This window comes from Xyrauchen texanus, chromosome 41 (assembly GCF_025860055.1).
Source record: "Xyrauchen texanus isolate HMW12.3.18 chromosome 41, RBS_HiC_50CHRs, whole genome shotgun sequence".
NCBI lineage: Eukaryota > Metazoa > Chordata > Actinopteri > Cypriniformes > Catostomidae > Xyrauchen > Xyrauchen texanus.
The window spans coordinates 26928564-26952260 of NC_068316.1; the positions used below are offsets into that span (position 1 = coordinate 26928564).

The 23697-nt window shown below is 37.4% G+C and overlaps 1 protein-coding gene across 3 annotated transcripts in view; it reads right to left on the bottom strand.

Annotated features, from left to right (window-relative positions):
* Positions 1 to 306: 306 nt before the first annotated feature.
* LOC127634494 (cytoplasmic protein NCK1-like) overlaps positions 307 to 23697 on the bottom strand; it is a 68441-nt gene continuing 45050 nt past the window's right edge. For 2 of the 3 annotated variants that reach the window (XM_052114080.1, XM_052114081.1), the window contains 3 exons: positions 19811 to 20054; positions 1347 to 2065; positions 307 to 639 (listed from right to left, as the gene is read on the bottom strand). In XM_052114080.1, the coding sequence (XP_051970040.1) occupies positions 439 to 639; positions 1347 to 2065; positions 19811 to 20036 (1146 nt within the window). In that variant the 5' untranslated portion in view covers positions 20037 to 20054 and the 3' untranslated portion in view covers positions 307 to 438. Of the gene's footprint in view, positions 640 to 1346; positions 2066 to 15057; positions 15158 to 19810; positions 20055 to 23697 lie in introns of those variants that run through there. The other variant, XM_052114082.1, reaches the window with a different exon arrangement.

The following is a 23697-nucleotide window of genomic DNA, read 5'->3' on the forward strand; positions in this document are numbered from 1 at the left end:
CACTAAGTTTTATTGTTTGAGCATTTTGCAGAAATATTGGTTCCTATTAAATATAATAGGTAAAGTCAATATCAATTGTTTTGCACAGTTCAAGCAATGCAGGCAGAAACAGACAATATTCAAGACCTCTCAAACAAATTGAGCGAAGTTCCTTATCTGTTTGGAGAACAGTTAAAAAATTGGCAGGGAAGTTCAATAACAATACATTTTTGAAATAAACCAATGATAAGAATATATATATATATATATATATATATATATATATATATATATATATATATATATATATATATATATATAGCAAGTTTCTACATTAATAAACAGGAGTCAATTGTCTTCTCTCCCTGTACCTCCCTTTCATGGAATGCTTGATATTCCCTGTCTGTCTGTTTGTCCTGATGTACAGTCTTTGTTAACTGGGTAGTCTTCTGACCGGGATCAGGAGGCAGCAAGAGCCTTAATCAGGTAGAGTTTGTCACCCTGTTCACTGGTGAAGATGGGTGCCTTTTTGTAGTGATCCACCAGCTCTTCCATTGAGTTGAACTTGCGCTGTCCAATGCAGTACAGGTTGTCCTTCATCTGGACTTTGAAATGCTTGTTTTTGAACTGAGCTTTCAGCGATATTGAAAAGTCATTGGGCTAAAGAAAATAAAGGGAAAGAGAGAAGAAAATTTGCTAATTTATTGTTGAATGTCAAGTTATTCACTTTGTTCTTACATAAGCAGCTATCTTTTCTCCATTTGAGTCTACTCCTGTTCTGTCAAAGTTTCTATTTGCAATGTATTTTTGCAGCAGTTAAGTATTCTAACTAAACCAATCCCCATCTGTTGACCAATGAAACAGCAATTGTGAATCAGAAACACTTAAATTAGTCTGTAGTCCTATCAGTAATGACAACCAATCCTAATGTGCTAGTTTTATACAGTCTGATGCCAATTTGCTTCCTTTGTTAGAATAAGATATTTTATGCTAATGCCCACTATAGCACTCCTTGTGACAACCCTGAGAATGGATACTTCTATGGTGTAATGAACTGCAGTCAGACGCATTTCAGAACACAACAACAGATAAAATTGAGCTTAAGCAGCTATAAGCTGTTTAGTTTACATATTTGCATAGGTATGTTTCAGGCCTTAAAATGCTGTCTAGGTAGGTAGCTCACTAGGTTTTGGAACAGATCTATTGCAAAAATTACAAAGTAAAAAAAAAGGGAATCTATGACATTCACTGCCAAATCCACTTACAAATTTACCAATTTACCAATTTCCCAGTCATTAAAATGCCCTCAAATGAGGAATAAACTATCATAGTTCTGTATACAAGAATGAGCATTTCTCTTCACTTACTGAGGACTCGCTGTCCCGGATAAGAAAGTCTCCCTCTGTCCCCCTCTGGTTGAGTGCCACCTCTGCTTGATGACGCGTCACCTTCCCGTAGTACCACTGCTTGCCGGCAAAGCGTCCACTGGATGAAGGCTCAATGTAGTCACAGTCAGGTGTGGGTGGCCCGGCCATGCTGGCTGAGTTGTGCGATTCCTGCAGCACAGTGACATAATTCTTCGGCACAAGTCCCATTTGCCCATCGGCTTTGCGACACTTCCACCACTCTGGATCGTTTTCTGGCTTCTCTACAACATCCATTACCTCCCCCTTCTCGAAATTCAACTCTTCATCGTTGCCCGAGCTAAACGGGTAGAGTGCCTGTACTGTGTGCAGTACTCGATTGCCGTTTGTGCTATGAAGAACAGCAGCCAATTTCTCAGACAGACCAGCAGAGTCATTGCTTGCCGATCCATCAGCATCCTCCGTCACATAGTTGGATGGGAACCAACCCGAACGACCGTTGTAGCTCCCCCTCCACCAGCCATCACTACACTTCTCCATGACAATGACCCTTGTGCCCTTAACCAGCGACAACTCATCTTCCCGCTCCGCTGTGTAGCTGAATTTAACAAGTGCAGGAAGGTTCAGGTCGTACAGACGTTCGCTGTTGTCCGGGTAGAAGTCTGTGTCCGAGTTGGAGGCTGTTTCACGCATGCCTGTTTTCCGTTTTACCTTACCGATCCCTGCATTCAAACAAAAGAAAGTACCGTTAGGAGCCTCCCATGCAAGTAGCTGGTCAATAACATGCGACTGTGTGACTGGAAGTAATGTTATATCAAAGAGGCAATTTTACATTAAATAAGTAACAATGACAGCGACACAATGCAGAGACTCTCAACGGGAGTGCAGACAGTGAAGCTCACATGATCATTGATCTGATACAGTTGGATAATAGCAAAACAAAAACCAAAATAGTAAAACATACCACAGAATCTAAACTTTAGCATTTCAATCACTGTTAGTATTAATGCCCTTAACTAATGAAGGATGGGATCCTGCCTAGGAATTTGTCCAAAACATAATTTTGATAGCTATCTTTTGGAACAGCCATTGTGTCAGGAGTGCACCCGATACCTTGTCTAGGTAGGCAGCACAATAGGAACAGAGCGATTTCATGAGCTTTTGCAAATTAAACATATAAGTGGTACTATGATGATTACTGCATATCTGACCATTTCAAAAATATCCCATTTCACAACACTTACACATCCTAAGAAATGAAGTCAGCCTCATTTCCCTGCTGAAAACTCAGCTTAAACCAGCCTAAAGCAAGGATCCCACTGTACGATTTTGGCCACGATTTTGCTGCCAGAAACAAATGTTCTAGATTCATCATGTTGTAGGGTAAAATCGGCAGTATTTGATCGCTTGGAGTGACGTTTACCGCCAGTCCATTTATTGCCTTTGTGATCAATCTTTTTGTGTTGCACTGCTTCATTAATGGCCCTATGAGATTTAATACACCATCAACACTTTCTATCGGTAAGATTGGGACCAATGTCTTGGCTTCAATGTGTATTGTACGGTCTGACATAATGTCTCACAATATGCAATGGTTTAAACCCAAGATTTCACTTAAGATGGCTTGCTAGTCGTATCTGGTTTAAGCTGGTCTACCTTGTTTCCCAGCTTTACCAGCTGTCAAGTGGCCCTTTAAAACCAGCAGACCTGCCTGACCAGTCTGAGAGACTAGCCAAGACTATCAAATCACTGTAGGCTGGTTTAAGCTTATTCCATGCTTGTCAAAATTATCTGTGAAACCAAAGAGCATTGTAGTTTGATACAGGCACCAACAGGCAGGCCATGAGTGATAGGGAAACTTGCCCAAACAAATGTTACAGAGCAGTGAGGCTTGTTTTCACACTGACAGGGTACAGTAGCTAACAGCTCGCACCTGAACAACGTGTCATCTCTTAGTAAACATGGGTGCCGTTCCAGAACCAAAACCACTCAATCACAAACAACCAATCATGTCCTCACCACTGTTCACCACTCATAGATCACATGACAAGCCAAGCTGAGTATTCTTGCCCCCCCCTTCTTGATATTTCTGCTAATGTAAAGAAATGCTTTTTTTTCTGTGGCAATGCAACATAAAAACTACATCTTTACTGAAGATTTCTAAAGAAAATGTATGGAGCTTACCCATGCAAAACCCACCTACACAATGCTATGGTGTTTTAGGTGATTGCCAGGGCGCTGCCATGCAGTTGCTAAGGTGTTCCAGCGTGTTATTTACAGTCCCAAGTCCAGAGAGCCCACTTATTACTTTGCTATTAATTTTCAAAGTGATCAGATTAGCCCACCAGTTGAGAAAATCCCACAGACTTTGACAGAGGGACACATTTAGCTTTCTAGAGTTAAGACCATGTAGACTGACTAATCCAATGTTTTTTTAGGTGGATAACCTTTCGACTAGTGAAGCAACCTAAGTGCAGATCATTGGCTTTTTTAACAATTAACTTGAAATTGCCTTTTTGTTGCATTTTTTACACATCTGAATTCCTTCTTTAAGAAAAGTTTATTTTATTTTATTTTATATCTAGACATGTCGCACTCATACCGTTAAACGTTTCACACAACCTTGGTTGACAGGCACCAACATGTCCACAAATGGAAAACGAAACCCTCCCGTTACTATTGCTTGAACATCTCATGTTTGTTTCCTGCATGCGTCTGTCCCCGCGCAATCAGATTGAGCAGCTGAGTAGGCAGTTGAGGGCATCCGAAAGCTCAGAATGAATTCCACTGGTCTTCAGCTTTGACAAATATATTGGGCCATTGGAAATGCTTTATGTTCTTGCTCAATTAACTTTTAACCCCTGAGTAAGCATACAGTAAAACTGGGTGACTTCCTTTTAGATAAGTTAAGGGTAAATTCAGAAGGTTTCACCTGCTTCTCAGTTGTCAGATTTGACTAATCAGATGAAATCACATCTGGTTGCGTTTTTCACGTTGAATGATTCCTATATGTTGATACATAAAATGTAGAGGTACTGTAGAAGGATGCATAAGGCTATATTTTCCTACTTTCTTGATAAAAGAAAAATCCCATGGTCCTACAATGCTTTTTTGTGCATTGCACCACGGAAGTAACATGTTTTTTGGACTTCAGGACACTAAAATATAACTGGTCTTAGCTGGTGCTCAAGTGCCCAAACCCCTCCATAACCATTAAACTAGGCCAGCCTGACTAGTTGAACCAGATTGGTGCGAACTAAGACCAGCAACCCACCTCAGGCTATTTTAAGCTGATGTTTTCTCCACAGGGATACCATGGTAATACCACAGTATTCTTCTGGAGTACCATGTAAATATCATCATAAATTAATAAAAAGATCAGCCACAACATTAAAACCACCTGCCTAATATTGTGTAGGTCCTCCTCGTGCCACCAAAACAGTGCCAACCCGCATCTCAGAATAGCATTCCGAGATTATATTCTTCTCACCACAATTGTTATCTGAGTTACCATAGACTTTGCCAGTTTGAACCAGTCTGGCCATTCTCTGTTGACCTCTCTCATCAACAAGGCATTTCCGTCCACAGAATTGATGCTCACTGGATGTTTTTTGTTTTTGGCAGAATTCTGAGTAAATTGTAGAGACTGTTGTGCGTGAAAATCCCAGGAGATTATCAGTTCCAGAAATACTCAAACCAATATGTCTGGAACCAACAATCATCCATGCAATTATCTAATCAGCCAATTGTGTGACAGCAGTACAGTGTATAAAATCATGCAGATATGGGTCAGGAGCTCCAGTTAATATTCACATCAACCATCAGAATGGGGGAAACTTGATCTCAGTGATTTGGAGCGTGGCATGATTGTTGGTGTCAGATGAGCTGGTTTGAGTATTTCTGTAACTGCTGGTCTCTTGGGATTTTCACGCACAACAGTCTCTAGAATTTACTACGAATGGTGCCAGAAACAAAAAATGGTGAGCGCCGGTTCTGTGGATGGAAATGTCTTGTTGATGAGAGAGGTCAACAGAGAATGGCCAGACTGGTTCGAACTGACAAAGTCTATGGTAACTCAGATAACCGCCCTGTACAGTTGTGGTGAGAAGAATAACATGTCAGAATGCTATTCCGAAATGTGGGTTAGCGCTGTTTTGGCAGCACGAGGGGGACCTAAACAATATTAGGCAGGTGGTTTTAATGTTGTGGCTGATCGGTGTATGGTTGTTATTCATTACCATGGTGGGTGATGAAACATGTAAAAAAAATGTCCTGGTTATATCAAACAAAAAATAGATTAAACTGTATTTTGGATAATGAAAATTAAGCCTACATTTAAGACCATACATTTTTTTGCATCGTGATATTATTTTCAGAACACTTAAACACATTTTACCACCTAATTCTCATTATCGGAACACGTCTGGATGTGAACTTTTAATATTCCCATTGTTTTCAATGTATAACTGTAACAGCTTTTTTTCCTGTATTATAGTAATAAAATGACACTGTTTCACAATGATTGTACCACCACAGTGCTTTTTGGTAATGCATGTGATGATGAGGATGTGTGTTTATCTGTCCTCTGAGGTTCTGATAGGGCTGTTACACCTCATTGCCAAGAGGACATTCCTTCACGGTAACACTATTCACAAACACTCGCCAAACCCGCCAACATGTTCAATAGGCCTCAGGGTCAAATATTCCCCTGTAATCCTCCAGTCCAGCCCATTTGGCTGGACCTAACACGGTCAGACAAGACAGAATTGTCGGCAGGGTCCGTGACCCAACCCCAACAGTCGGTGACTCATTCCCTCCCCATGGAGGAGATTGCTGGGTGTGGTGATCATTCCAGTGCATTGTGGGATGTCTGTTCATAGTTGTTATTTTTTTCTGAATACTAGAACAATACTAGAACTAGAAACAATCCAACATGAGTTTTAATTTTCCTGCTTTTCAGCATAACATAAATAATGGCACACTCGATCACTGCTGTGTGTGTCTCTTCCTCTCTACTCTGGCAGTCTGGACACCCTTTTTATCCCTCTCCAGCTCTCACTGAAACACAAAACAGCTGTAAGATATCATTTCCCACAGGTGTCAATCCTTACCATTCTTCTCCTCCTGGCCTCGCTCTCCACAGACGTCACTCAGCCACACCCACATCACCACAACCACTAATAAACGTTCTAGAATGGGTTTATGGATCTACTGCTCATAGAACAAAACACATTGTGTGGAATCATGGTGTGTTTCCTGAACGAAGGATGCTCAGGAAGGAAGCCGAATACTTTTGTTTAGCCATAACTCAAAGCCCCCACATCAATGTCTGTTTTATTTGCCTCTCTCTAATATTACTAATAAAAGCTCATTTAATTTCCCTAAAACTGGCATCAAGAAAGAAAAGAAAAACAGTAAAACTGCTTAAAATTCAGCAGAACTTGATCCATCAAAAACAGTCTCCCATTAGCCCGCCCAACAGATTTCCTCCACTTCCTCTCCATTTGAGTCTTTCCTCGGAGTGCAACATGAGCTGACTTAAATTAGTATTTTCCTCTGGTCTGTTCATCCTATTGTTTGCTATATTAGTGCTGTACTCTAGGACTGGGTAAAAATATAGATATTGTGATGCATCTTCATTGGAAAGGTCTTTATATCATTCTTAAATCCTAAGATCGATCTTTTCCTATATGCACAACTCTTTACAATGAGAGTAAATCACTCACATAGAAGACCAAATTTCATTCTATATGACTAAAATGCCTGTGATTAGCCATTGGCTGGTATATGTTCACATTTCACTAAATAGTGATTGGCCAAAGACAAAATCGACGCAATCCATTGGGCATTGAATAAAAATGTCTCAATTGTTGATCAAAAAACAAAACAAATATGTAATTATTTTCATGAACAGCACAGAGGTAAAAAAGCTATTCATGTCATCTCTTGCAATATGCACTCATTTAAAGACACACTTTACAGAACTGCCGGGTTTCTTAATGAGTAAGTATCGTTTATTAGCATGTTTCTACAAATCAATGTAAAAAATTGTATATAGTATAAATTATGCATTAAAAAATAAAACATGTAACAAAATATAATATATGCAATATAATATATTTATTGATGGAATACTACAGCTAAATGTGACCAAAAACATAAAAAAATCTAATAAAATCTAATTTGTAAAATTTATATTTTCATACTGTACCTATTTAGAAGGTCTCTGACTAATTAACAATAATTAATCAAATAACAAAGAGAAAGAATTGAGTAAAAAACTCATTAGAACCCTTAACTCTGTCAGTACTATGGTATAGTGATGGTATCTATATGGTAATCCAATGGCCCAGAATGGCTGCCAAGTAAACCAATTTGCCTTGACTCGGGGACTACCAAGGTGAGTGGTGACATAGTGGTGACAAAAGGTAGACAGCTTATATATAGCTGCCAGCAACTTTTGCTGATTGCATACAACACACAGAGAAGGCAGAGTAGAATGTACCATCTGAAAATTTAACAAACTTGCTTTCGGTATATTTATAATACACCCCTGAGCATGTACGATGGAGAATGTAGAAATGAGGAAAACAGTGAAAAAAGAATCACTTCTACTTCTAATCTTATATGCTGAGCTCAAAGAGGAGTGGAAAACAAGACATTCTTTCAACTCAAGAGAGCCGAGACATCAATGGCCCTCCGGCAGCAGTAACTGTAAACCACAAAGTGCAGCAACCGCCTCAATCTTACTGTCTGTGTAACAGAACACTTGCTTGATGTACAAATAAGACAAAAACAAACTTAAGAAAGAGACCTCAAAAATTATTTTTATATATATCCTCAACAACATTGATAATGGAATGCAAAGACCGATTCATCCAAAGAAATGTCCAGGGCATATTTAACTGAGAAAACAAAAGAGAACCATAGGAAACTGTATTTTGCATAAATAAAATAATGTCTACATGTTTACATGTTGTCACACTATGATACTTGCCGTTAAAGGGTCATGAAACCTCAAAAATTAGATGTTAACAGTTATGTTGACATTGCATATCACATGATAGCACTCGTTATGTTTAACACTAAGGGGAAAGTGCCATGATTAAATTTTTGTTTCTTTCTTCCGGTTTAAAAATGAAAGTTGAAGCAACGTTTCAAAATATAAGGTATATTTGTAAAGTCTGAGACGTGATTAATAAGAGCATGTACGTCTACTTACTAACTTTTGCTTTGGTGAGATCGAAATCACATGTCAGAATGGACCACAGTCTATAATCGGACCAGAGCGAGCATGTTTGTTGGCCGCAGTTCGGCTACTCTAGTGCTCCAAACATGTAGAAGAGTTTGTTTAAATGCAGATATTCAATTCTGTCTTCTCCATACGTCTAATCATGGACAGAATAACACGACGGCTTGTTCAAGTCATGTCAAATCTCTTTTTGGTATCATGCGAACATTACCGCGATTGAGGCCTGCAGGGTTTACTGGCGTTCCGTCATCAGTTGAAACATTGGATAACACAAACAATGTTAGCAAGCAATTTTAAATCACACTAGAGTCATGTTACCATGTACTGTGGCTGTCTTTTAAAACGTGACCATGTTTACATGCACTTGATGTAACTAAAATTGTTTATTCCAGGGTTTTTGCAGAAAGCAACATTCTGAAACGTTATGTAAACAAGAACGCTGGTCTCCTTTCACCCCTTGGGGATTAAGAGAAAGCCCACCTAACACACAGGTTTCTCCTCAAGAACACAACTTAATGTGACCATGTAAATGCATAAGCAGAATTCTGATGGGTGTTTGAAGGGTGCGCATGTGCATGAACAGACCAGATAACATGTTATAGGATGGAGCCAAATAAAAGTCAACACAGATGAAAGAATTCAACAATTCTCAGAGTAGAGTGTGAAAAGCACATACTGTACACTATAAAATATACCCATTTATACACACCAATGTAAAATATTGACGGCCCACTTATATGACACGTTCAATTATATGCGCTCCTACTGTGTTTTACGTAAGAAGGAAAACCCACTATTACAGTGCAATTCCTCTGCAGGTTGCGGTGCAAAGTTAAGAAAACAAACACAGAAACTATGGAATATCTGTAAATAAAACAAAGCAACAGAGAATAAAATAGCGAAGTCTTCCTCAGATGTTTGTTATTTACACAAGCATTGCAGTGAAATTACATTGCTGTGGAGAAAGTTGCGCGTGTATACGGGAGTAAAGAGTCGCTTATAAGAGTCGCATGCCAACCTGGATGCTGCTTTCTCGCAATAACCCACTTTCTGGTGTCTATGTAAATGTGTAGGTAATATTTTGTGTACTGGACCTGTTTACTCTCATTATATGTGCCTTACTGAACACAATAGAGAGTATCTTCCCCGGTGATCAACTTTATGCAATAAATGCCATCTAACTTATATTAAAAACCAAACATATCTTGTAAGAATAATTATCTATGAATTTAAGTCTCAAAGCAGTACATTTTTGGTGGCAAGAGTGCTATTCTCACTTAATTCTCAAAAATGTGAACAAATATTTGCAAGCTATTCTATCATCTTAACTTTCACACATTTACACTTTTATCCAATGATTTATATACAAAAATACTTTTTTGCTTTTGAATCCATTTGCATTGATGTTCAGCCATTTCTATTGAGAGTGTGTTGCAAGCCTGGAGCCTGGTTAGTTGTGCTTGACCCCCACCCGTATAATTTAGGGATGCACAGACACCATTTTTTCTCTCCCGATCCGGTTTCGATACCTGAACTCTCGGTATGGGCCAATACTTATCCGATACCAGTATTTTTAGAGTATCTATACTTCAAATTTTTGGTCAAAATTTCAGTGCAACCCTAATGAGTAAAAATATAAAAATATGTCTTGATTATAGTGTTCAATTTCAATACTTCAATTTCAGACTTCCCTTTTCATGTTCCAAAAGAAAAGAAACAAAATTGTTAATTGACTGCATCTAACACTCTACTAAAGTTCACCTATGACTTCCTGTTTTCATCTTGTGCACAAAAATGTGGATTACAGTTTTGCGCTATCCTCTCACAAAATTAAGTTATTCTGTGTTGTTTTCCACCAGAGAGGAAGAGTTGACAGGCTTTATAAAAAGTAAGTGGCATAGTGGGAAGTAGAGAAAAACAGACGGATGGGCTGACGCTGCAGTGAATCAACAATCCAGGTTTTTCTCACTTCCTCCTGCACAGGCTCAAAAGCTCTGAGGAGAAATCTGTCTCAAATTAGACCACTTCCGCTACAAACAGAGACCGAGCGACAGGAAAGAGAAAGGGTGAGTAGAAAGAGAGAATGCAGAATGCTCATAACACTTCTCGTGAAAAGTTTCATTGTTGTTTTTTCAAATTAATGAATAGTTCACCCAAAAGGGAAAATTCTGCCATCATGTACCCTCACTCACCCTCATGCCATTCCAAACCCACATGCCTTACTTTTTTTCCCCATGAAACACAAAATGTTCAAATGTTTTGAAGAATCTCTAAGTAGAGGTCGACTGATATATAGCAGAGGACAATAAATCGGCTGATATTATGACTTTTTTAAATATCGGCATTGGCAGATAAACTTTCCCGCTTGGCCGATTTGTTTCTTAAAGGTGCTGAAAACCACTTGAAGTGACTGAGACATGTATACGACCAGTCAAGGATAATTTTGTTGTTTCGTGCAATTGTGTTACTACAATAATAGACACCGTGTCATTTAAACGGTCCATATATCAGAGCCGCGCGGCAGACGCGTTTGAGCTCATAAAGTGCTTGCCTGTTTCATTCTCCCTCTCTCTCCTCAACAGTACTTGTCTAATGATAAAAAGGCAAATATCAATAAAACTAATATAATATATCATCTGCAAATATGTACATATCTCATTTAAACAGATGTAATAAACAAACCTCACAAAAATCCAGCATCCTGTGGAGCGCTCATTTATTTACCTCTAAAGCACGTATTCTAACAGCTTCTCCTCAGCAGTTCCCTGTAACTTTAACTTGATTGTCTAATGATAAAAGGCAAATATCAATAAATCTTCTATTATATACCATTAGCAAATATTCAGATATCTCATTTAAAAAGATGTAATTAAAATCCAGCGTTTTCTTCCCGTCGAGCAATCATCTAATATCGTCCTCTGAAGTGTGTATTCTATCAGCCAGAATCAAAACTTCAGGATCAGGATCAAATGTTCCTCTGATTCACAATCCAAACTGTCAGTAAAACTGTTTGCTGCTTGTGCTGGATCCGCACAAGCACGTGTGTGCAACTTCAAAGTAAAAGCGCTTCACTTGTGCTATGAGTAAATATCTCATTCACTATGAACTGTATGTACAATTGGTTTGATTTGGTATTTATTGAGAAAATGCGATTGCTAACGTGGACATGCCATCCATGCTTGCTGGACTACTGTGTGTACTGTTATGTCCTTCTTCCTAATATATTAACAAATTCTTCATCTGCAAATAAATGACTAAATTCTGATGACTAAACTGAAATCAGAAGAAACTGCTATCTACCATTTAAAATACAATATAATTTTTTTTAATTATTTTTAACTAATTAAAAAAGTTTTGTGTGAAATTTAGTAAATATAGTGTTAAATACGTTAATTATTTGTTTTTAGCAATTTTATGTTTATGTTATTTACTATATTAAACAGTGTGCTATATCAGCTAAACTTCTTATTTTGTGTTGTACAGAAAATGGAACAGAACTTTCCTTTTTTGGTGAACTATTCCTTTTAGATACTCAATTTTTCATGCACTACAAACTATATACCTAAACTCCTAAACCACGACCACAGGCGGCAGTAAACAGTTCTTTACTCTACAGGTACTGAAATAGGCACGTCGGGCCTTTTGAAAACACATGTCAGTGAATCCATAAAGGATCTAGCTGCTGTAGAAAGTAATAAGATATTCATGCAGTAGTTCAACCCAGAAGAGATAAGCACTTCATCAATCAACTATGGCAGTAATGATGACACAATGCTCTCATTGTTTCACCAGAGAGCCTCTGTCACACAACTGCAGACCACTGATGTGAGGAAACCCCCATGACAGCATTCCCTTAAAGGAGAAATTCACCCAAAAATAAAACTTATGTCATTACTTACTCACTGTCATATCATTCCAAACCTTTATGAGGTTATTTTTTTTTCAACCCAAAGTTGAATTTTTTTAACCATACATCAGTTAATTGTGACCATGTAGTTAAAATCCAAAAATTTGAAAAACACCACTGATTTGTATTTTGCTTACATATGAAATTAATTCTCTCCCAGCTAAAGCTGTCTATTATACAGTGGACTAGCTAGGTACAATATCAAAATATAAATTTTACTAAATATATTTTATTTGTTTTTCATCATTTGTCACATTTTAGCTTTTTAAAAATGAACAAATCAATGTATTTAATCAATAAATATGAAATGATATTGCATGTATTATATTTTGTTACATGTTTATTGTTTAATTGCATAATTTGTACTATTTACAGGTATTTACATTGATTTGTTGAACACGTGCTAAAAAACGGTAGGTACTGTCTCTTTAAGGAAACCCAGCATTTCTGTAAACAGCATCTTTAATGTAGCGCATAATTACGAGAGAGACTCAAATGGCTTTATCTCATCAGTGCCATTCATGATTAGAATTAAATGTTTATTTTTTTTATATTTTTGATCAACAACTGACTATAAAGAACAGAAAGAGTAATAAAAGAGGGGATGGCATCATCATGTTGTGGGGGTGCTTTGCTGCAGGAGGGATTGTACACAAAATAGATGGCATCATATGAAGGGAAATTATGTGGATATATTAAAGCAACATCACAAGACATCAGCCATAAAGTTAAAGCTTGGTTGCAAATGGATCTTCCAAATGGACAATGACCCCAAGCATACAACAGAGTCAAGGTATTGGACTGGCCACCATAAAGCTCTGACTTCAAACTGATAGACAATTTGTGGGCAGAACTGCAAAAGCACATGCGAGCAAGGAGGCCTACAAACCTGACTCTGAGGAATGGGCCAAAATTCCAGAAACGTATTATGAGAAGCTTGTGGAAGTCTACCCAAAACGTTTGACCAAGTTAAACAATTTAAAGGCAATGCTACCAAATACTAACAAAGTGTATGTAAACCTCTGACCCACTGGGAATGTGATGAAAGAAATAAAAGCTGAAATAAATAATTATCTCTACTATTATTCTGACATTTCACATTCTTAAAATAAAGTAGTGATCCTAACTGACCTAAGACAGGGAATGTCAGGAATTGTGAAAAACTGACTTCAAATGTATTTGGCTAAGGTGTATGTAAACTTCTGACTTCAACCGTATGTATATTATTCATTGATTATCTTGCCCCCCCCAAAAATCCCCTAAAGCTTGTGTTTTACCCACAGTCGCATCCATCACATTCAGTTACATTCAGCAAATCCACTGAAGCTTGTGTCTAGCCGTATTGAAGTCCAGAATAAAAAATACTATTTGCACATCAACATCATTGATGGCAATACAACATTGGTTCTAGCGTGTGTAGTAACCAAACATGACATGTAGTGCTGCAACTATTCGTTATTTTAAAAATCTATTATTTTGCAGATTGTTTCTGTGATAAATCAGATTAAAATGGCAATTTTATTTCTTGTTTATCTCCCCCACTTCAAACTCATTTCAGCCATTTTTCAAATGAGTTTTAATCAAGGAAAACACATTTTTTACTACTCTAAAGTGACGCCACAGACAGGGCTTCTCTGTGTATGGTGCACATACTCGACTATTCGATCATTAAATTAGTTGTCGATTAGTTTAATTGATTATTAGCAATTTTATTGATTAGTTGCAACACCATTTTTTTTATTCTGGATGCGAACACAGGCTAGACGCAAGCTAACGTATAGCTTCAGAAGAGACTTAGAATATAGTTTATAATATCATTTTTCCTTTATGGAGCTTGACAGCCGTAGTCACTATGAACTGTCATTTTATGCAAAGAGCTCTGTAAATATTTTTCAAAGATTTTTACTTTTGTGTTCCACATAATAAAGAAAGTCATGCGGGTTGGTAATCACGGAATTGTAATTTTTGGGTGAACTATTCCTTTAACTCTCAAACTACAGAAAAAACAACATCTTGGTATGAGAAGAAACTGTAGGTTTCCAAAGTAAAAGTTGATTAAAGCAGCATTGTGCTGGGCAAGACATTTCTGGTAGAGTGTAACGAGAGTTTGTGTGCACAAGCAAGAGTTGAAGTTCTTTGCACTCTGTTGATTGCAGTGTGTTTGTGTGCGTGTGAAGTGCAATTACAGGTTTTTCAGTCCTGCCCGCACAGCTGCTCCACTAACAGACACAGACGGGGGGAGGAGACATTTCCAAGCCAACATGTCTACTCCTTTAAATTTGGTTTCCAAACAAATCATGAAAAATGGAAGTGTATCCAAAGGACTCCAAACAGCAGAGAGTTTTAAAAATGAGGAGAGACAGAGTGTGTGTGTGTGGTGTTGGGGTTAGTGACAAATTCCCACCCAGCTCAGGAGGAGGAAAATCCTTTAAAACTTCTCTAATCCCACTGAGAACTTCAAGATATATAAACACTAGCAAAACATTTAGCATTAAGTCAACTTTTTATGTTTACAAGATAAAGTAAGAAATGGAGAAAAAAGTGGCAAAACTCACGGAAGATATGTTTAAAGAGGTTAGCCATATCCATTTTGGGCTATCCCGACGAGTCGGCACTTCCCTCTGCAGCTGTGCAGTTATTCCATGTGAAACACCCACCAGCAAGTGAACTGCTCACTGCCTGATTCACACTCAAGCTGCCTGACCATGTGACCAGTGTGAGCCAATCACAGTCAATCACTCCCTTACTCTATCTAGCCTGTCCCCCCAAAACACATAGTTACCATAGGCACCATGAGTAAGCTAAGTAGGCAAGACTGACTCCCAGTAACTGCCTTATATCAATTTATTGGACTGCACCTCCAAGGTTTTATATTCATTGACAAGAGCAAGGTGAAAGTTTGCAAAGAAAGTCACAAATAATCTGCACACATCCTGTTCACACAAATAAAAAAATACTTGGATATGTACCATGGCACTCCATGGTACTTTAAGGATACTACAGTACTAACCAGCAAACTCATCATCAATTTCATTCTTGAAGTTCAAAAACCTTAGTAACTTTTTTGTGTATGCATCCTGTGCACGGAGCTCTAAAATACCCGTTCTATGTTGTTATACTTGTGACCAGCTTCAGTAAATCTTATATGACCCCCTTGTGGTCTCCCAACGCTATTACGCCAGACATTCAACAGAAACCCAACCGAGTGAATTGGAAAGCACGCAAATTAGACTTCTCATTTAAATGTCCGCTAATGTTAATATATCGATATAATAACGTGCCGATCAATAATCGATATTTTATGGCATGCCTTTAAGTAACGAATAGATAACCCAAACTGTTCTGTGTTTTTCAACCAATGGAACTGTTTATGGGGTTCAAGAGGAGAACAATTTGGAGTGTCATAGCTGAAGGAAGGAAGACAACTGTGGACAACTGCATCTCGAGGTGAGGAGGTGAAGGCATACACACACACAAAAAAGCCGCAAAGACAGTGATAGAGAGATCAGATATAGGGACATCAGCACACAAGTTTCACTGTACACCTTTAGAAACAAGCCGCACTTTCTGTTCCAGTGTACAGAGAGCAGAGACTGTTTAGACTACACTGATTTCAATTAGATTAAAGAGCAAACACGCTGCTCCCATGCATCTGACAGACATGAATCTGTATTTCCATGGAAACATCACACCAAACATTTAATAGCAGACACCTTTGGTATAAGAAGTAAAAAAGCTTGAGGAAAATTTGAAATAGTAAACCTGAAAAAAATTCAATATGGGTAAGAAAGAGTCATATTTCAATGCAACATTAAATCCATTATATTTTACAAGTCTAGTTTTTGACCATTAATATTTTTTGCATTGTGACATTGTAGTCTTAATGAAGTTTACATTCACAAATACAGTAACATTGTCCCTCAATTTTCAGTAATTAACATCACCATATCCGGACACAGAATTTATTTTCAATTTAATCAGCATATTTTAAAGTTTTGTACAGCAAATACTTTAAATGACTTTAAATGATGTATAATTACAATTGTCCTTTTTGAATTGTACAAATCAACTTTGCAATTATTTTTCTTTCACATTACAGTAATAAGAATACGATTATTTCTTAATACAGTATCAAAACAATAAATGTAAAAGAAAAAAAATCGAATTGGTTCTAAAAATAACCATTTTAATAATGCATTTTTTATTTATTTATTTTATTTTGGGGTAATGTATTGGAGCTTAATGATGTACTTAATGTACTATGCACTTTAACACCAGAGCTGAAACAATATTTACATTAATGACAGATTTAAGATGAAAAACAGGCTGGTGAACTGTTAAAATGACCAGAATAATGTTGAGCAAAAACAGATGTACTGCCAAAAAGCCTTGAAAGAACATTACCACAAAGCATTTATTTCCTGTTGACTTGCCCTAACATCAACATGAATTCAAAACTGACCCTATTTACGTTCTTAACGCATGTTCCTGGTCTTACTGTGAATCAGCGCGTGTTATTCCCCCAAAAAATTTAAAATGTAATTGCTTCCAAAACTACTTTTGTTTTCAGGTGACATCACCAAGACCTCTTATTTTCCAACCCCTCCCCTCAAACCACCTAGCTTCATTCTGATACATCACATCCACTTTTACAATCGAATAAAATATGTCACATTGCAGAAGTAAAATAGGGTTGTGAATGCTGTTCAATGTTAACTTTAAGCTATAGGCCTGGAGCAGCACTGATTGTGCTAAAGTTAGTAGCTCAGGGGTCCTGGACGTCCCAAGGTGTTGCAAGCATGTGGTCTAGTCTGGACAGGAACACGATGAGATAATCTTTCAATCTCCTTCTCTTTGTCTTTCTTATCAGCTGACACAACCCGTTAAATTCCACTGTCACAAACACTTCCCTCATCATGAACAACTGAAATCCTCAAACCGCAACAGAACACTACTAACACTTAGACATCTTTTGTTGCCGAATATATTCACTTCTCTGGGTGAATCTTACAAAAACATGTTCAGGTCACATTCCACCCCGAAAATCCTATGATTTTTTTTCTTTTTGCATTAAATAAAATGATGCATCTTCAGTAGGGGTGAGTAAAAATATAGATTTTCCGATGCATCGCGATCTTCATTTGAACAATCTCGATATCAGTTCTTAAATCCCAAGATTGCCCTGACAAAAGACATGAGTTTGTGGCAAATTTGTTGCAAAGTTTCGGCGAACTCGATTTACTCTATGCGCTACCGTCCACTTCAATGAGAGGAAATCACTTACAACTGCAACCAAATTTTGCACTAGTATAGTGTAGTTTAGTGGTGGAGTATTCAGCAGCGAGATCCTTTTACTGCATGTCGAGAGCAAAAGTTGTTCCATATATTTTTTGTCCAAAGACGAGATCCACGCAACAGATTTGTCAATGAATAATGTCTCTTTTAATACTCTTTCAGTTCTTTGCAGTAAGTTGTTGATCAAAAATGTCAAAAAAAATATTTTTAATTCTAATCATGCATGGCAGGGATGAGATAAAGTCCCTCTCATTAATATGCGTTCATTTACAGAGGCTCTTTAGAGAAATGCCGGTTTTGTTAAAGAGACAGTACCAGTTTTTGCACATGTTCACAAAATGAATGTAAACTGAATAAATTATGCAATTAAACACTAAACATGTAACAAAAATGTATATATGAAATATAATCGTGTTTTTGTTGATTGAAAAATGGATTTGTTCATTTTTAAAAAGCCAAAATGTGACCAAAATGATGAAAAACTAAAGAAATAATTTGTAAAATAAATATTTTCATATTGTACCTTGTTAGAAGGTCCCCTGTATAATACACATCATTAGCTGGGAGAGACTTTCTTTCATATGAAAGCCAAAGGGATATTATAACTGAAATATTCTCATGTGTATCGAAATCAAAACGAAATTCAAATTGAAAGCTTGTGAAACGGAATCAAATTGGGAAATCTGTATCAATACCAAGCCCTAATCTTCAGAACATTTTGAAATTTTGCATTGTGACTATTATTATAACACACATTATAATCATTACTATTATTATTACATTATAATTATTACTATTATTATAGCACATTTTCCTACAGAATCCAGCCTCATTATCTCAATGCGTGTGCATGTTTTGAGTTTTTTGTTATTCAAATTCCAATATTAATTCACATTATTATTATTTTTACTCTAATAAAGAAATTTGTATTTTATTTTAATCATTATAAGTTAAAGCAGTATGACATTATATCATGATCTACAAATACTGTACTAACAATTACTGTTTATACTGTAAATTAATATAAAAAAAAAATATATATAACCCTATAGTAAGTACATGTTGTTAATTAGTAATAATCAGTAATTATTTGTGTAATTACATGGTAACAAGGTCACATTAAAATAAAGTTTAACCACAAGTAGTATATAGTACATGTAGTAATAATAGGGCAATATAGTATCTATGCATACGTTTTTGGCAAATAAGTACATACAAGAAAACTAGTCTTAGTTGAAAAGATTACCTTACCTTCTTTTCTTTTATCACACACAAAAGCACAAGCAACAAAAAACAACGCAATCTTGTGTTGCTCAAGGGTTGAAACACAAATCAAATCATTGGTTTGTGACCTTGTTTACAACAATGCAAAGCAAAAGACATTTACCATACCTGAGAATAAATGCAGTGTTGATGTATGATTATGCTAGCAAGTAGTCAAACCTAAGATGTTTCTCAAATGAAGCTTGTTGAAGTGCAGAATCTCCCTGTGTGAATCTAAGTACTAAGCATCACTGTGGTCAAAAGCAAGACTCAGGAAATGAAAAAAAAAAATCTGCCCTACATGCTAAACCGCAAAGAGTAAATATACGTATCGACTTCTTCATAAGCAGAAGTGGATTCACATTATTTCATGCCAAAAAAATTCCACTTAACAGAAACATTTCACCCAAAATTCTAATTGTCATGGGTCAAGGTCAAAATACATGTCGTTACAAACCCTTTTTACTCTTATATTTTTATTTTGCAAATTATTTAGCAGAATATACAAGCCAAAAGGAAAGGGCCATAGATGTATCACGAAAGGCCAGACTCATGTGCTATATAACAAGGAACAGAAACTCTTTACAAGGAAGAAGTTTAGAAAGTTATTAGCACAAATTGAGGGTGAATAAACAATGATAATTTCCATTTTGAGTCCAACCATCGCTTTAACTTAGGTTCAACTAGCAACAGGGACATACTTAGAATTTGTATAAATTATTTTTAGTATATCAGAAGTTGTGGATTTACCTAATGTGTCTTTGAGGTTCTTGACGATTGATGCTTTCCTGGCACTGTTCTTCCTCTCTACGTAGTTAGATGGCACAAAACCAGTCTTGTTAGTAGCGTTTCGGACACGCCACCAGGACTTGGAGTCGTCTAGAAGCCAGAGACGTTCGTTCTTCTTAATGTCCAGCTCCTGGTCCTGCTGGGCCATGTAATCAAACTTGGCGATGACAATCACCTCTTCCGTCATCTTGGATTTATTTCAACACTGAGGAAGACATTAGTTGATTTGAGGTTACACAGTGGAACTGGCTTTTCTTCAGTAAGCAAAAAACTAATGAAAAGGTTTTGGTATTTAAAATGAAATAAAAATTCTGTAATACACTTGTTCCAAATCCGTATGCCGTTATTTTTCCATGGAACACCAAAAGAGACAACAATGACTGTGGCTGGTCACTGTCGTGTTCCACGGAATAAAAAAACAGCATACTGGTTTGTTCAGACGTGACGGTGAGTAAATGCATATTTTTGGGTGAACTATTCTCTAAAGCTTAAGAAAATGTCTTCCAACATCTATTTTCAATTTCAAATTCCGTCTTTGCAGGAACAAATTGCACTTACAATGGAGGTCTCAATGAAAATGCACATAATCCTGATGTTCAGTGATGGATCTAAAATGACAATTCTATATTACAACAAGAGCAAACTGGAAACCAATTAGTCAAATGAGGATCTTTGTGCCTTATGGGCATGGTTAGATACTGTTCTCAAAGCAGAGCGATGCTGATTGGCCTACAGGGCTCAGGACAGCAAACCTGGCTGTCCGAATGGATTAACATCCTTGTTCACCTTCTCCTGACCATCTCTCTAGGCCACAACATAGGTGACCTACTTTCCAAAGGTCTTTGGACTCATATTTTAAACAAAATACCACTGAGCAACCAAAACCAAAAAGCTATTTACAAGGAGTTACTAGACTAGACTCAAATACAAGAACAAAGGGTGTGTTCGCACTTGGCAGGTTTGGTTCGATTAAAATGAACTCTGGTGCGATTCATTTGAACAAGTGTGAATGCTGTCACACGAACCTTGGTGCGCACCAAACAAGCGGACCGAGACCGCCTGAAAAGTGGGTCTCGGTCCGCTTCCAAACAAACTCTGGTGCGGTTTGATTGATATATGAACGCAGCATGGACCAAAGACGTCTAAACGGACCAAAAACAGGAAGTCATTTGCCTAATACTGACCTCAAGCACACATGGTTCTTCTCATCATAGGATGTATGTATGTTGCCCATTACTGTTTGGTACAGGCGTCAGTACCGCCGTCCGCCATCTTTACCACCATATATACATATATAAATATGACGAGCGCATTTCGCCCAGCAGCCAGCATTGTTTTGGATGATCGGCAAGTTCCATCAGAAAATATACGTCATAAAAACTGTCCAATCAGGTTGTGACTTTTTCCTGATGCCTTTGGTTTTGTATCGTTAGGTTCAGTGTTAAAAATGGCAGTGTGAACACTAAGCGAACCAGGACTAATTGTATCATTTTCTTTTTTGGTCCGGACCAAGAGAACCGAACTACAAGTGTGAACACACCCTAAGAGACACATCACTTGAAACTGCCACTGGGATGAATGGGAATGCTAAAGCATAGTTTTCTCCATTCTGACCTCTTTGCCCATAACACAAGGAATAGGAATCGTAAAGAATGTACGATGCCGCTTCTGATTCCTCTTAACGAATCTGGTTCCTTAACAGTTCCATTCTGAGTATTTTTGAGGAAGAATTATTTGGAAATATGAGATGCAATTGATTTAGTATTTACAGCTCTCTGCAATCTGTTGCCAAGTTTCTTCAGAGCAGATATAACAAATAAGAGATAAATGTAAAACAATTCTGGTTAAATATGTGCTTGCAGAACATTTCATTCATGCGTTTTATAAAATTCCACTTATTACAACAGAATGAGTATCTTCACACGTTGTGCTACACAAAGCAGTCAGTAACACATCTGATGTACAACATGACATAACAGTAACAGTTATGAGAGACAGTTGTGCTATGTCTAATGCTGTACTTCAGGCTAGTGAGACTTCATTTCATTGATTTGGACATTTATAAATTGCGCATCAGTATTAGACCAATTCAGTAACCGCTCTGACTGATGTATCCACCTTTTTCCTGTGGCTCCAGCTGCGGTCATATTTGACCCTGTTTACATCTGGGAATAAGATGTGTTTCGGATGGTCCGATGGCAAATGGTCAACGCTAAATATTGTTGTAAACGGGGTGCAAAATGTTTTGCGATTGGATCACAAAAAACACATACAAAAGGTAGTCGAAATCCACATTGCATTTTAGGTTTGTTCACACTTTTGTCTTTATAAATTTTTGGCAGTTTTTTAATTGTACAGGAACATATTGATATAGTAATTGATGTATATCCTCAAAAAATCACACACACTATTTTTAAAATCCCAAAACCGCAACAAAGTAATTAATAGACGTATACCGCAACAACAGCTGTGTTAAGTTGGCAATGGATGTAACACCCATATTTCTCACCAAGCATCACAGGATGTAGGAAAAAGGTGAATAAGTGTTTCTGATTCATTAAAAAGAACCGGCTCATAAGATTCATTTGTTTGGGAATTGGACTACACCATAAGCGCCATATGTTCCGTGCTGTACATTCCGTGTTCAAAAAATGGATCATTAGAGTAATTTGTTCCTAAATCAAAAAACAGTGGTAGCGCTGTGTATTTCACACTGTAGATTCAGTACAAGGCAGTGCTGCTGTTGAATTGTGCTGCAGGAAACACTGTTAGAGTAATTTAGTACAGTGTACACGAACAATAACACGACCGCTAGCTGTTAGCTACTAGCTCATTGTGCTACATAAAGTTGTTACATGGTGATTTTACGGATAAATTGGCCTGGTTGTTTTAGAAGCAAGCTTCCAGTAGCTGGTCAACTAAATAAAGTGAAGCTTTCAAGCAGAGTATAGAGTTAACGTAACAAAACGTACCATCCTCCATCGTGGATCAACGCCAGTCCAGGGCACTCTCCCTCTCATTGCTTGCCGGTTTAGATAGAGTCCATTTGGTCGAACCACTTTCACTTTTCCTTGATGGTTCTGTAGTCACTTTTACATTTTTTTTTTTACTTTTCTCTACACTGTTGGTAGGTCCGGTGGCAGCCATGTGCGGCCAACAGCTGATACACATCCTGAGATACTTTTTCATTTATCGCTAACGAGTGGACAATTTGCACCTCGTTTATTGACCACGGTGTGGTTTTGCACACAGCCATTTCTTTTTTCACAATTCGAAAGTCGCATGAACAAATGATTCTGTTATCGCTGTTGCTAACTTTAAAACTAGCGGGTTGATGTCGTGTGTCGAAAATCCACGCTGGTAGTGACGATTCTCCCTGACCAATCAGTGATCTGCAGAATTTTGATGTCACATTTAGTATCGGCTCAGCTCGCTTGGAACCTTGACCGAGGTGGTACTAAAAAAAAGTATCTGGTACCAGATACTATCCACAGCGGAAAACCCCAAATAAGCGAGCAGAGTCGAGTTGTACCATGCAGTGGAAAAGCCTCATTAGAGTCACCCACAGTGCCCTCATTTAGCTGGTGGTCAGGTGATTCAATGAAAAGATGTATCAGCCTACTCTACTCCATAGAGCTGTACATGGTCCATCTTTAAATTACATTTTTGTTCTGCCTTACAATAGGGACCTTTTACAGCTTCCTATTAACAAGGAAGAGATTAGTTACTTTCCCCAAGTTAATTTTCCCTAATGCTGAGATAATGAACATCTATAATGTAAAGTAAGACACATGATCTTCAATCAAAACAACATAATTTAATTCCGTACCAAATTGCTGGAGGCAGAT